General features: G+C 45.4%; 1 protein-coding gene across 2 annotated transcripts in view; it reads right to left on the bottom strand.

Moving 5' to 3' along the window:
• Positions 1 to 13,855: 13,855 nt before the first annotated feature.
• Positions 13,856 to 14,927, bottom strand: part of LOC123061183 (2-oxoglutarate and iron-dependent oxygenase domain-containing protein CP2) — a 23,226-nt gene continuing 22,154 nt past the window's right edge. The window contains exons 8-9 of one of the 2 annotated variants that reach the window (XM_044484131.1): positions 14,270 to 14,381; positions 13,856 to 14,175 (exon numbers count right to left, since the gene is read on the bottom strand). In XM_044484131.1, the coding sequence (XP_044340066.1) occupies positions 14,140 to 14,175; positions 14,270 to 14,381 (148 nt within the window). In that variant the 3' untranslated portion in view covers positions 13,856 to 14,139. The remainder of the gene's footprint in view (positions 14,176 to 14,269; positions 14,382 to 14,927) is intronic. The other variant, XM_044484132.1, reaches the window with a different exon arrangement.

Here is a 14,927-nt window from a genome sequence, read left to right as displayed (position 1 = left end):
CCCAGTCCGTGTAATTGCTACCATCATCTTTCAACTTTGCTTTCTCAAGGAACGCATTAAAATTCAACGGAACAACAGCACGGGCCATCTATCTACAATCAAACATAAACAAGCAAGATACTATCAGGTACTAAGTTCATGATAAATTTAAGTTCAATTAATCATATTACTAAAGAACTCCCACTTAGATAGACATCCCTCTAATCCTCTAAGTGATCACGTGATCCAAATCAACTAAACCATGTCCGATCATCACGTGAGATGGAGTAGTTTCATTGGTGAACATCACTATGTTGATCATATCTACTATATAATTCACGCTTGACCTTTCGGTCTCCGTGTTCCGAGGCCATATCTGTATATGCTTGGCTCGTCAAGTATAACCTGAGTATTCCGCGTGTGCAACTGTTTTGCACCCGTTCTATTTGAACGTAGAGCCTATCACACCCGATCATCACGTGGTGTCTCAGCACGAAGAACTTTCGCAACGGTGCATACTTAGGGAGAACACTTCTTGATAATTAGTGAGAGATCATCTTAAAATGCTACCGTCAATCAAAGCAAGATAAGATGTATAAAAGATAAACATCACAGGCAATCAATATAAGTGATATGATATGGCCATCATCATCTTATGCTTGTGATCTCAATCTTCGAAGCACCATCATGATCACCATCGTCATCGGCGCGACACCTTGATCATCATCGTAGCATCGTTGTCGTCTTGCCAATCTAATGCTTCCATGACTATCGCTACCGCTTAGTGATAAAGTAAAGCATTACAGCGCAATTGCATTGCATACAATAAAGCGACAACCATATGGCTCCTGCCAGTTGCCGATAACTCAGTTACAAAACATTATCATCTCATACAATAAAATTTAGCATCATGTCTTGACCATATCACATCACAACATGCCCTACAGAAACAAGTTAGACGTCCTCTACTTTGTTGTTGCAAGTTTTACGTGGCTGCTACGGGCTTAGCAAGAACCGTTCTCACCTACACATCAAAACCACAACGATAGTTTGTCAAGTTGGTGTTGTTTTAACCTTCGCAAGGACCGGGCATAGCCACACTTGGTTCAACTAAAGTTGGAGAAACTGACACCCGCTAGCCACCTTTGTGCAAAGCACGTCGGGAGAACCGGTCTCGCGTAAGCGTACGCGTAATGTCGGTCCGGGCCGCTTCGTCCAACAATACCGCCGAACCAAAGTATGACATGCTGGTAAGCAGTATGACTTATATCGCCCACAACTCACTTGTGTTCTACTCGTGCATATAACATCAACGCATAAAACCTAGGCTCTGATACCACTGTTGGGGAACGTAGTAATTTCAAAAATTTCGTACGCACACACAAGATCATGGTGATGCATAGCAACGAGAGGGGAGAGTGTGATCTACGTACCCTCGTAGACCGACAGCGGAAGCATTATGACAACTGGTTGATGCAGTAGTACGTCTTCACGGCCCGACCGATCAAGCACCGAAACTACGGCACCTCCAAGTTCTAGCACACGTTCAGCTCGATGACGATCCCCGGACTCCGATCCAGCAAAGTGTCGGGGAAGAGTTCCGTCAGCACGACGGCGTGGTGACGATCTTGATGTTCAACTGTCGCAGGGCTTCGCCTAAGCACCACTACAATATTATCGAGGACTATGGTGGAAGGGGGCACCGCACACGGCTAAGAGAACGATCTTAGAGATCAACTTCTGTGTCTAGGGGTGCCCCCTGCCCCCGTATATAAAGGAGCCAAGGGAGGGTGCGGCCGGCCCTAGGAGGAGGCGCGCAGGAGGAGTCCTACTCCTACCGGGAGTAGGACTTCCCCCCTTTCCCTAGTTGGATTAGGACTTGGGGAAGAAGGAAGAGAGGGAAGAAAGGAAAGGGGGGAGCCCCCCTCCTTGTCCAATTCGGACTTGGGGGGAAGGGCACGCGGCATCCCCTAGGCCTCCTCTCCTCTTCCTCCACTAGGCCCATTAAGGCCCATTAGGTTACCAGGGGTTCCGGTAACCTCCCGGTACTCCGGTAAAATGCCGATTTCACCCGGAACACTTCCGATGTCCAAACATAGGCTTCCAATATATCAATCTTTATGTCTCGACCATTTCGAGACTCCTTGTCATGTCCGTGATCACATCCGGGACTCCGAACTAACTTCGGTACATCAAAACTCATAAACTCATAATATAACTATCATCGAAACCTTAAGCGTGCGGACCCTACGGGTTCGAGAACAATGTAGACATGACCGAGACACGTCTCCGGTCAATAACCAATAGCGGAACCTGGATGCTCATATTGGCTCCCACATATTCTACGAAGATCTTTATCGGTCTGACCGCATAACAACATACGTTGTTCCCTTTGTCATCGGTATGTTACTTGCCCGAGATTCGATCGTCGGTATCTTAATACCTAGTTCAATCTCGTTACCGGCAAGTCTCTTTACTAGTTTCGTAATACATCATCTCGCAACTAACTCATTAGTTACAATGCTTGCAAGGCTTATGTGATGTGCATTACCGAGAGGGCCCAGAGATACCTCTCCGACAATCGGAGTGACAAATCCTAATCTTGAAATACGCCAACCCAACATTTACCTTTGGAGACACCTGTAGAGATCCTTTATAATCACCCAGTTACGTTGTGACGTTTGGTAGCACACAAAGTGTTCCTCCGGTAAACGGGAGTTGCATAACCTCATAGTCATAGGAACATGTATAAGTCATGAAGAAAGCAATAGCAACATACTAAATGATCGGGTGCTAAGCTAATGGAATGGGTCATGGCAATCACATCATTCTCCTAATAATGTGATCCCGTTAATCAAATGACAACACATGTCTATGGTTAGGAAACTTGACCATCTTTGATTAACGAGCTAGTCAAGTAGAGGCATACTAGTGACGTTTAGTTTGTCTATGTATTCACACAAGTATTATGTTTCCGGATAATACAATTCTAGCATGAATAATAAACATTTATCATGATATAAGGAAATAAAATAATAACTTTATTATTTCCTCTAGGGCATATTTCCTTCAAAGATACCCCGAACAAGCCCCTCAAAATATTACTTTCCATAGTAACAAGTGACAGTAAATTTCAGCACACTATATGAATTTTTCCTTACCAAATTCCACCTACCAAAGGCACTTCACTCCCCGGCAACGGCGCCAGAAAAGAGTCTTGATGACCCACAAGTATAGGGGATCTATCGTAGTCCTTTCGATAAGTAAGAGTGTCTAACCCAACGAGGAGCAGAAGGAAATGATAAGTAGTTTTCAGTAAGGTATTCTCTGCAAGCACTAAAATTATCGGCAACAGATAGTTTTGTGATAAGGTAATTTATAACGCGTAACAAGTAATAAAAGTAAATAAGGTGCAGCAAGATGGCCCAATCCTTTTTGTAGCAAAGGACAAGCCTGGCCAAACTCTTATATAAAGTAAAGTGCTCCCGAGGACACATGGGAATTATCGTCAAGCTAGTTTTCATCACGCTCATATGATTCGCGTTCGGTACTTTGATAATTTGATATGTGGGTGGACCGGTGCTTGGGTACTGCCCTTCCTTGGACAAGCATCCCACTTATGATTAACCGCTCTTGCAAGCATCCGCAACTACAAAAGAAGTATTAAGGTAAACCTAACCATAGCATGAAACATATGGATCCAAATCAGCCCCTTACGAAGCAACGCATAACCTAGGGTTTAAGACTTTGTCACTCTAGCAACCCATCATCTACTTATTACTTCCCAATGCCTTCCCCTAGGCCCAAACAATGGTGAAGTGTCATGTAGTCGACGTTCACATGACACCACTAGAGGAAAGACAACATACATCTCATCAAAATATCAAACGGATACCAAATTCACATGACTACATATAGCAAGACTTCTCCCATGTCCTCTGGAACAAACGTAACTACTCACAAATCATGTTCATGTTCATAATCAGAGGGGTATTAATATGCATAAAGGATCTGAACATATGATCTTCCACCAAATAAACCAACTAGCATCAACTACAAGGAGTAATCAACACTACTAGCAACCCACAGGTACCAATCTGAGGTTTTGGAACAAAGATTGGATACAAGAGATGAACTAGGGTGCGACGCCCTCGATTCAATCGTACACTAATCATACACGCAAATGTGTACGATCAAGATCAAGGACTCACGGGAAGATATCACAACACAACTCTAGACACAAAATAAAATAATACAAGCTTTATATTACAAGTCGGGGCCTCGACGGCTCGAATACATAAGCTTGAATACACCAGAGTCAGCGGAAGCAACAATATCTGAGTACCGACATGAGTTAGACAAGTTTACCTTAAGAAGGCTAGCACAAAAGCAACATCGATCGAAAAGGCATGGCCTCCTGCCTAGGAGCCTCCTAACTACTCCTAGTCGTCGTCGGCCTCCACGTAGTAGTAAGCATGGGCGGTGGCATCTGGCTCCTGGGCTCCAACATCTAGTTGCTCAACCGGAAAGAAGAAGAAAGGGGGAAAAGGGGGAGCAAAGCAACCATGAGTACTCATCAAAAGTACTCACAAGCAAGGATCTACACTACATATGCAACATTATCAAATGAAGGTTGTATATGTGGACTGGGCTGCAGAAATGCCAGAATAGAGAGAAGGCCTAGTCCTATCGGAGACTAGCATCTTTTGGAAAATCACCATCTTGCAGCAACATGAGGGAGTAGCGTAGCATAAAGTAAAGTAGTAGAAGAGTTATCAACCTCGGCCAGAGATCCCTTCTCGACACCCTGCGAGAAAGCAATCCCAGAGCCATACTATCCAGTTATCATCACAATCCAATTCTCATCGCCATCCAGTTCTCATCACAAGTATCCTGTTCTAGTTGTATCGATCGGGATACAACTCCAAGTGTCCGTTACCGTAGGACAGGCTATCGATAGATGTTTTCTTCCCTGCAGAGGTGCATCAACTTACCCACCACGCTCGATTAACTCTGACCGGACACACTTTCCTGGGTCATGCCCGGCCTCGGCCAAACAATACGCCGCAACCCGACCTAGGCTTAATAGAGAGGCCAGCACGCCGGACTAAACCTATGCCCCCAGGGGTCATGGGCCATCTCCCCGGGAACTCCTGCATGTTGCGAGGGCGGCCGGTGAGCAGACCTAGCTACCTCCTTCAACAAGGCAGGTGCTTACGCAGTCCAACCCGGCGCGTGCCGCTCAATCACTGGCGTCTATTAAACTTCGGCTGATGCATACGACGCAGAACGCCCATACTATGCCCACGTGATGGTTAGTGCTATCAGGCCAGAGGCCCCTCAGATCAAATATCCAAATCGTAGTGGATTAGGAACGCGCGGTAACAAGCAGAGACTCATGAAAGATGTGGCCCCGTTGCCCCGTCTCGAGGACTTGCGGTAAGGGCTAGGAATGCCCGGCCACGCCTTGTAATTATCTTGCGGGCACCTTCCAAGTCCGTCCGACTCCACATCACTCGCAATTAAGCTCGCGCGGGGACCCCTCAGGGCCAACCCATCTTTAGTAATAGGGTCCAGTGCAAAGTCATAGTAACCATGTGTCTAACACCAAGGGGGAAAACCTAAGGAATCACCCTTGTCGGATTCCCACTCGATGTAAACATCAAGGTGAACGTAAGAGGAACCACCCTCGAGGTTCACACTTGAGGGATTGCACGACAGAGTCATGTCGGAAGTGGTTAAGGAGGAAATCACCCTCGATGACCACGACCGAATAGCTACTCTACAGAGATCTCATCAGGAGTGATGTATGAGGTTCCACCCTCGGCACTCGATGGTAACTCTGCAGAGTTGAGCAACAAAGGGGCGTGATGTGACGTGAGGTGTCGGGGCCTGGTCTTCGATCCCGTTGATTGGGTCTTCTGATAATCCAGCGGGGCATTCGGGTCAAGTGGGGTGTCACTGATGGGTCTCTAACCAACCTATACTAAGCAGTTTCGGATAAACAGGTAGGTAACAATAGCAGGTTACAATAAACAGGCTATGCAGCAGAATAGGAGCAAACAATAACAGTAGCAAAATCTAATGCAAGCATGTGAGAATGGAATGGGCAATATCGGGATGATCAAAGGGGGGCTTGCCTGGTTGCTCTGGCAAGGAGGGGTCGTCGTCGACGTAGTCGATCACAGGGGCAGCATCGGTCTCGGGGTCTATCGGAGAGAAGAGGGGGAAGAAACAGTAAATATAAAGCAAACATAGCATCACAAAGCATAACATGGCAATATGTTGTGCCGGGTGTGACCTAACGTATGGCTACACGGTATAGGTGAAGGGGGAATTCAACCCGGAATGTTTTCCCGGTTCAGACAGACAGATGACCGGAGGGGGAATGTTCTAGGTTCAGATAGTTATAGGCATCTAACAGGTAAACGGATCGCGTATTCGGATTCGTCTTGTCGTTCCGAGCAACTTTCATGTAGAAAACATTTTCATCCTAGTTACGGTTTAATTTCTATGAATTTCTAAAGTTTAAGGTATTTTCTGAAATTAGTGAAATTCATTTGATTAGAAAGCAAACTGGAAATACTTTTATACTTAGCAGCAGCTAGCCTCAAAGTATGACAGGTGGGGGCAGGAGTGTGCTGAGTCAGTAGTCAACTAGTCCAGTTTGACTAGTCAACAAAGTCAGGGGGCCACATGTCATTGGCAGAGACAAACCCAGTCAGCATTGACTGGTCAACTGGGTCCAGCAGGACCCGGTTGTCATAGACTGAGAGTTCTAACAGATTTTTTTGTTAATCTAATTAGCTAGGTGAGGCCTACTGTCAGTGGCATATTAGGCTAATTAAATTCCTAATCTAATCCTAACCTAATCACCAAAGCACAGTAATCACACACACGCACACATAACGCATGCACACACGCGCAGGGAGCCGACGGCGCCATCGGCCAAGGCCAGTAGCCGCGGCAGGCGGGGCATCAGCGGGTGCGGCCAGCGGCGGCCGGAGGTGGGTGCTGCCAGGCGGCGCCGCGCGGGGCTGCAGGCGGGGCCAGGGAGCGGAGCTCCAGGCGCTGCGGACGGGAGCCGGCGAGCGGTGGGCGCAGCGGCAGCGGTGGGCACCGGCGACTGCAGTAGGGGCGGTGAGCAGTGCGGGGCTCGGCGAAGCGGGCAGCAACAGGCGGCAGGAAGAGGCGGCAGCAGCGGGGCGATGCGGGCGAGTAGTGGGCGCGGTGGTCGCGGGCATCGGCGAGCGGCGACAGTTAGCAGTAGCACGCAGCAGCGCGCACGCAGGAGGGAAAGGGGAGGCATCCAGAGGGTAGCCATGACTTGCGCAAGAGCGCAGGCAACGGCGCGGTGACCGCGAGCTCCCCTAGAGCTTGGGCGTGGTGGTGAGGCGACCTACGACGGGAATCGGCATGGGAAAGGAGCGGGAAAAGAAGGCGGCCTCACAGCGGGTCTCATGGAGGTCTCCGTGATGCGGGAGAGGCCGAGGTGGTGCAGATCGACGGTGGGGGCGCGCGGCGACCGTAGACGATGGTGAGGCGACGGCGATGCAGCTCCTCGCCCTCGATCCAGTGGTGATGGTGAAGAAGACGAAGGCGACGGAGCCCGTGGACAAGCCGGCTTGACGTGGGGAGGCTGGTGGCTACGCGGGCTGCGAAGCAATGGCGACGGCAGGGGCGGCCATGGCGGGGAAGGAGAAGCAGCGCGAGGGGAAGGGGAAAAAGGAAACTAGGATTTCAAAGGGGTCGAGGGCGGGTCAAGTAGGCGCCGGGGAGGGTTGGATGCTCGGCATGTGGCCATCCATGGCCACGGACGAGCGCGCGGCATCCACCGAGTCTCTGGTGAACAGGGGAGGAAGAAAATAGGGGAGTCGGGCTGGGCTCCACTATTCATTGGGCCGGTTAAGTGCACACTGCAGTTTAGTTGGGCCATTTTCTATTTTCCCTTTTATGTATTTCAGTTAGCCACTGTTTGTATTTATTTGAGTGACAAAAATGAACTTAGCCAAACTTGAAACTTGGCACACAATTCGAGAACAACATTGTGGTGTTGCATAAAATGTTTTAGAGCCAAAGTAATTGTTCAAGCACTTTTAGAAATTGAATAGGTCAATTAATATGTTATTGGGCCACTTATATTTTTCTAGGGATTAAAGGGAGAGCCAAATGATGTTGGTTGCCACCTTATAATTAGCTAGTGAATATTTGCAACCCAACCAACATTTTTGTTTTATTTTTGAAGAAAATAATTTGACAAGGAATTTAAATATGAATATGAATTTGATTTGGAACAAAGTGATGATTAGCAAAATAATTGTAATGACTTGGCAGTCATTAGCAGGAGTTTACTGTAGCATGATTATCGGGGTGTTACATAGGGTTTGAGATGAGATAGTGCTGGTGAAGATGTTGATGGAAATTGACCCCCTCCCAATGAGAGGATCGCTGGTGATGACGATGGTGATGATGTCCCCCTCCCGGAGGGATGTTTCCCCGGCGGAACAGCTCCGCCGGAGCCCTAGATTGGTTCCGCCAAGGTTCCGCCTCGTGGCGGCGGAGTTTCGTCCTGAGAGCTTGCTTATGATTTTTTTCAGGGCGAAAGACTTCATATAGCCAAAGATGGGTACCGGAGGCCTGCCAGGGGGCCCACAAGACAGAGGGGTGCTCCCAGGGGGTAGGGCGCGCCCCCACCCTCGTGGATGGTAGGTGGCCCCCTCTGGTGCTTCCTTCGCCCAATATTTTTTATATATTCTAAAAATGACTCCCGTGGAGTTTCAGGACTTTTGGAGTTGTACAAAATAGGTCTCTAATATTTGCTCCTTTTCCAGCCCAGAATTCCAGCTGTCGGCGTTCTCCCTCTTCCTGTAAACCTTGTAAAATAAGAGAGAATAGGCATAAGTATTGTGACATAATGTTTAAAAATGCCCATAATGCAATAAATATCGATATAAAAGCATGATGCAAAATGGACGTATAACGCGCTTGAAGGAAATATGCTCTAGAGGCAATAATAAAGTTATTATTTATTTCCTTATATCATGATAAATGTTTATTATTCATGCTAGAATTGTATTATCCGGAAACTTAGTACATGTGTGAATACATAGACAAACATAGTGTCACTAGTATGCCTCTACTTGACTAGCTCGTTGATCAAAGATGGTTATGTTTCCTAACCATAGGCATGAGTTGTCATTTGATAAACGGGATCACATCATTAGGAGAATGATGTGATTGCCTTGACCCATTCCTTTAGCTTAGCACTTGATCGTTTTAGTTTACTGCTATTGCTTTCTTCATGACTTATACATGTTCCTATGACTATGAAATTATGCAGCTCCCGATTACCGGAGGAACACTTTGTGTGCTACCAAACGTCACAACGTACCTGGGTGATTATAAAGGTGCTCTACAGGAGTCTCTGATGCTACTTGTTGAGTTGGCATAGATCAAGATTAGGATTTGTCACTCCGATTATCGGAGAGGTATCTCTAGGCCCTCTCGGTAATGCACATCAGTATAAGCCATGCAAGCAATGTAACTAATGAGTTAGTTGCGGGATGATGTATTACGGAACGAGTAAAGAGACTTGCCGGTAACGAGATTGAACTAGGTATTGAGATACCGATGATCGAATCTCGGGGAAGTAACATACGATGACAAAGGGAACAACGTATGTTGTTATGCGGTTCGACCGATAAAGATCTTCGTAGAATATGTAGGAGCCAATATGAGCATCCAGATTCCGCTATTGGTTATTAACCAGAGAAGTGTCTCGGTCATGTCTACATAGTTCTCGAACCCGTAGGGTCCGCACGCTTAACGTTCGTTGACGATATAGTATTTATGAGTGATGTATGTTGGTAACCGAATGTTGTCCGGAGTTCCGGATAAGATCACGGACATGACGAGGAACTCCGGAATGGTCCGGATATACAGTTTGATATATGGGATAATAGTGTTTGGTCTCCGGAAGGGTTCCGGAATTCACCGAAAGGAGTTCCAGATGTTTCCCGAAATGTTTGGGTACGAGAACACTTTATTTGGGCCAAAGGGGAAAGCCACAAGGTTTTTGGAAAGCGCAAAAGGAAGTTTTGCGGAGTCTAGGGGCCAGACGGCAGGGTCCTTAGCGTCTGGGTCCAGACGCCAGGAACCCTGGCGTCTGGCCCTGGAGTCCGAGAAGGACTCTTGCCTTTCGGGTGAAACCGACTTTGTGGAGGCTTTTACTCCAAGTTTCGACCCCAAGGCTCAACATATAAATAGAGGGGTAGGGCTAGCACCCAAGACACATCAATAAACACCAAGCCGTGTGTCGGCTACCCCGTCCCCTCTAGTTTATCCTCCGTAATAGTTTTCGTAGTGCTTAGGCGAAGCCCTGCGGAGATTGTTCTTCACCAACACCGTCACCACACCGTCGTGCTGCCGGAACTCATCTACTACTTCGCCCAACTTAAAACTACTACCGTTAAGGCTCTTACTTCCGTCCCTCATGTTGATTTGAATGATGATTCTTGTATGGCTAACTTTATTCATGATTTCACCTCTCTAAGAGGAGAATAAGTCTCCTCATAGTAGGAGCAACACAAGTAGGAAAATGTATGCCACGTAGGCAAAAAATATAATGTGACAAGTAATTAATGAGAGATGTAGATCAATTAACATAATAGTTACCATCACAAAGTGGTTCCCAATGTAAAATGGCTCTACAAAGTAATAAATCTAGCTTTCCGTGTTATTACACATATGACACTGTCCACTATGAAGATAGTAATATAGACTAATAACATATGCATATTACTAATCTAAGTTACTTTCCACTATGACTAGTCTAAGAGTTTGAGAGCCTAAATAGAGAAGGGGCTTGTGTCTTGCATTCAAGGCCTCCTCTTAAAGCTACTACCACATGCGTGCATGGAAGATGTCTTCTTCGCTGAAAAGCATCAAAACTATTTGAAGAATACGCTGTTTCATAACAACTTTAAGCTATTTAATGAGCCATGTTATCTAGGAGTGGGACATGTCATGATGAAGAGGGGACGAGGTGATCCTCCTTTTCTAAAAGACATCTGGGACATGTCATGGTCTTGGACAAAAACACTACACGTATTTTTTGGATGAAAGCATCACGTCTATGCTATTTAGCGCAGACTATGTGATTTAGGACATGTCATGGAGGTTTTGGACAAATATGTTGTTTCATAATCACATCTATGCTATTCAACGCGGGATGTGATTTGGGACATGTCATAGAGTTTTTGGACCAATAAGTTTTTCCACTATTTGATTTGGCACACGTCATGCAATTTTTGGAGAAAAGCATTACACATGATAGGATCACTAAACAACGGTTATGCCCTAAAATAGGGAAGTGATTGAAGATGCTCTTTTTTTAAACAAGACGAAACTTTATTCATTAGAGATGACCATTACATCGTCTATGAGTATCATTACAATTTCACTTAGAGGCTCCTCAAACCAGTCTGAAGTCAAAGAAAATCTAGCTAATCTAGCTAGTTCGTGAGCTACTTTATTTGCCTCTCTATTACAATGTTCGAATCTAGTCATGAAAAAATCACAGGCATAGTGAAAGCGGTCCTCGAAAATTGCCGCCGCCGCACCCGCTGATTGTCCTCCGTCCTGCATGGTCTCTATCACCTCCAGATTGTCTGAGTTGATTATTATGCGATTACACCCCGCCCTTTGCGCCAGTTTTAGGCCAAATTTGAGCGCTAAGGCTTCAGCCATCAGAACATCTGCACAATAGTCAATCTTTCCATTTCCTCCTGCAATAAACCTACCTTTGTCGTCTCTCAAGACTGCCCCCACCATACCCTTCAACATGTCATGATCAAAGGAGGCATCAACATTAAGTTTCACAAAACCCCTAGGAGGACAGTACCAGCCCCCTTTTTCATGGACGACTTTGGAGATAATGCATTTACAAAGTTGGATGTGAGGGCTATGATCGCCATTGATATTTGATTTGCATTCTGAGTTAAAGTGGTCGAAGATGCTCTTATATGACCTCACGGCAAACTAGATAGAATTGTATATGTATATATAAAAAAAGAGTATATGTATAAAAATTTAATTATACGTACAGAATACTGCTCCCTCCGTTTCCAAATATAATTTTTTTAGAGATTCCAACAAGTGACTACATACGGAGCAAAATAAGTGAACTACACTGTAAAATATGTCTACATACATCTGTATGTTGTAGTCCATTTGAAATGTTTAAAAAGACTTATATTTAGGAACGGAGGGAGTACTACCAAATCCTTTTGTTCTCTTTATTTAGTTATATGTCTCTTTAGATCGTACCAACACTCTAATTATATCGACTGAAGATATGACTACAAAGTCAATTTGCTCTCATTTTACGACGATCTCGACACTCCCATACCTTACGTTACCAAATAACCAACCTTCATCACAGAAGTCATTTTGTCACAGCTATAGTGGAAACAAACAATTTCTCACATGAGTACACACCTTGCTTTGTATCCAACCAATAGATATTTTTTATCTTGTTGCTATAGATGATTTACCAAAGATAAGGTTAGGTTTTGGGAGGATACTTGGTTTGATACCTCCCCCCTAGCAGTACAATTCTGGCATATTTACATGGTTTGCAATGAGCAAAACAAAAGTGTCAGAGAGATCTAGGATGGTGAAACAGTGAAGCTAACTATTAGGAGGAATTTTGATAATAAAATGATGGAACAATGGTATCAGCTGGTAGAGATTGCTATAGAGATCAACTTCGATAGTGACTCTGATGCTCTGATATGGCAACTTGAGAAGAAGGGTGTCTATTCTTCTAGTTCTTTATACCATGTGATTAACTTCAGAGGGGTGCAACCTCTGTTCCTACCAGCCGTTTGGAAACTGGTAGTACCGCCAAAGATACATGTCTTTGTTTTCCCAGAATAAGCTTATGACTAGAGACAACTTGAGGAAAAGACACATTATCAAACCGCTAGATTGTGTTTTCTGTGCTGAGCAGGAGACAAACCACCATTTATTTTTTGACTGCATAGTAGCTAGGAATATTTGGTCGTTTGTCAACCTCTTCTTCCAAAAGAATTTGGGCACAAACTTTGAATCTGTGGCCCGTTTCTGTATCTCTAATAAAAAGAATTTGGCTTTGAATATAGTTAGTTCTACTGTCCTTTGGTGTTTATGGAAATATAAGAATTCTATGATTTTTAATAACACCATCTGGACATCTATTATTCAAGTGTGGAGACTGATTCACAAAATGCTCAAACTCTAGGTAACTCTGACCCCAGACACAAGCAAAACCCAGGTGGAGGTGTTCTTGAGTGCGCCGGAAAAACTACTCCAACAACCCTTGCGTGTGGCTGAAAGCGAGGAATACAGGGTTGGATGTTGGTGCAAGCTGGGACAACCTTAAAATCTCTGAAGATGATGGCTTCCTTTCTCCTGCCAAGAAGCAAGAATATGACGACAAGACCATGATGCACAGCCCTAACCCTTGTAATATGTTGGTCGCCCCAGGCGGCCTTGGCACCGCCCCTCAAGTTCAGGAGAGGGGGCGAGATCGCGATGTGATTCGGCCGTCATGCAAGTGAGAGTGCGATGTGTCTGTCTTCAACCGCCTTGCCTTTCAGGGCTGTTGTTTTTAGTTTCCCATGTGTTTTCGTTCTGTCCTTTGGCTCCTTGTTGAGCAGGGTTGTAATATAGCTTTAGGTTGCAACTCTGAACTTTAGTTTTGTAAGAGTAAGACTCATTCTGGTTAATGAAACTGGGGAGAGGCCTCCCTGTTCTTCAAAATAGATGATTTACCAATAATATGAGGATATTAAGGGGGGGGGGGGGGGGGGGGGGCTCCCCTTTAATCTCCAAATATGAAACAGACACCTAACTATAATCCGTAGAATACATAGAAGGGGGTTCAGTAACTCTAGCATTACTCATGCTTTATACACCAGTACAACTGAAACACTATAAAAGTAAAAACCATGGCTTATGTGGCAATGCAGAAGGAAAGTTCAGATTTACATAAGATGCAATGACACTGACAAACATACGAGCTGGAAATTTGACAACAATTATACTAGATGTTTCCAAATGATCAAAGGATGTTTAATATAATACAGGATTGCATAAAATACATGCAGTAAATATGACTTAAATCATTGCCCCTCCAGCACCCCTAAGAAATGCCTGTTCGGAAGTAAAGCAGAAATGTGTTAGAAGCTAATAACAGAATGTTAGCTGCCAAATGGACAGCGTACGAGTGTTCTAAAGAGTAGTTTACCAACTTGGTCGCTTTGACGCACTGAATCTGCCTCTCTGTCTTTTCACGCTGGCACTCACCGCACCAGCTAGAAAAATCCATCTGGTATTTCTTCATCTCCCTGAACACGGAGCTGAACAAAAGATGCAATAATTCAGCTGTCCAGACTCCTGTTAGTAACATTAAATTGCACTCCCTCCGTTCCAAAATAAGTGTCTCAACTTTGTACTAGCTCTAGTACAAATTTGTACTAAGCTTAAGACACTTATTTTGGGACGGAGAGAGTAATAACTAAGGATGTGTTTGGTTGGGAAAAGGTAATGTAAACATAAAGGTAATCAGATTACAGCGGCACTGTTAACTCTATTGGTAAAAACTGAAATATGTTTGGTTCAACACATGTATCGGTAACGGCGCATGGAAGGCCCATGGGGCTGCGGGGAACAGGCGGCCACTGGTTGGTCCTCGCATGGCTGGGCTGCTCGCAACAAGCACTTCGAGTGACAAAAATGGAGAACGGTGCATGTGCTCATGCTGCTCCTAGTCGGAGGATGGTCGACGGAGAAGATCGGCAGCAAAGGGGATCCATGGAGTAAGGAGATTGCAGAGGAGATTCGGGTAGAAGAAGAGGCTGCTGCTCGCCACAGGAGAGTAGGAGGGTCGACGGAGAAGACCGGGG

The sequence above is a fragment of the Triticum aestivum genome, chromosome 3A, assembly GCF_018294505.1.
Source record: "Triticum aestivum cultivar Chinese Spring chromosome 3A, IWGSC CS RefSeq v2.1, whole genome shotgun sequence".
NCBI classification, from domain to species: domain Eukaryota; kingdom Viridiplantae; phylum Streptophyta; class Magnoliopsida; order Poales; family Poaceae; genus Triticum; species Triticum aestivum.
Note: the sequence above shows the minus strand (reverse complement) of the source record. Positions and strands in the feature narration are given on the sequence as shown.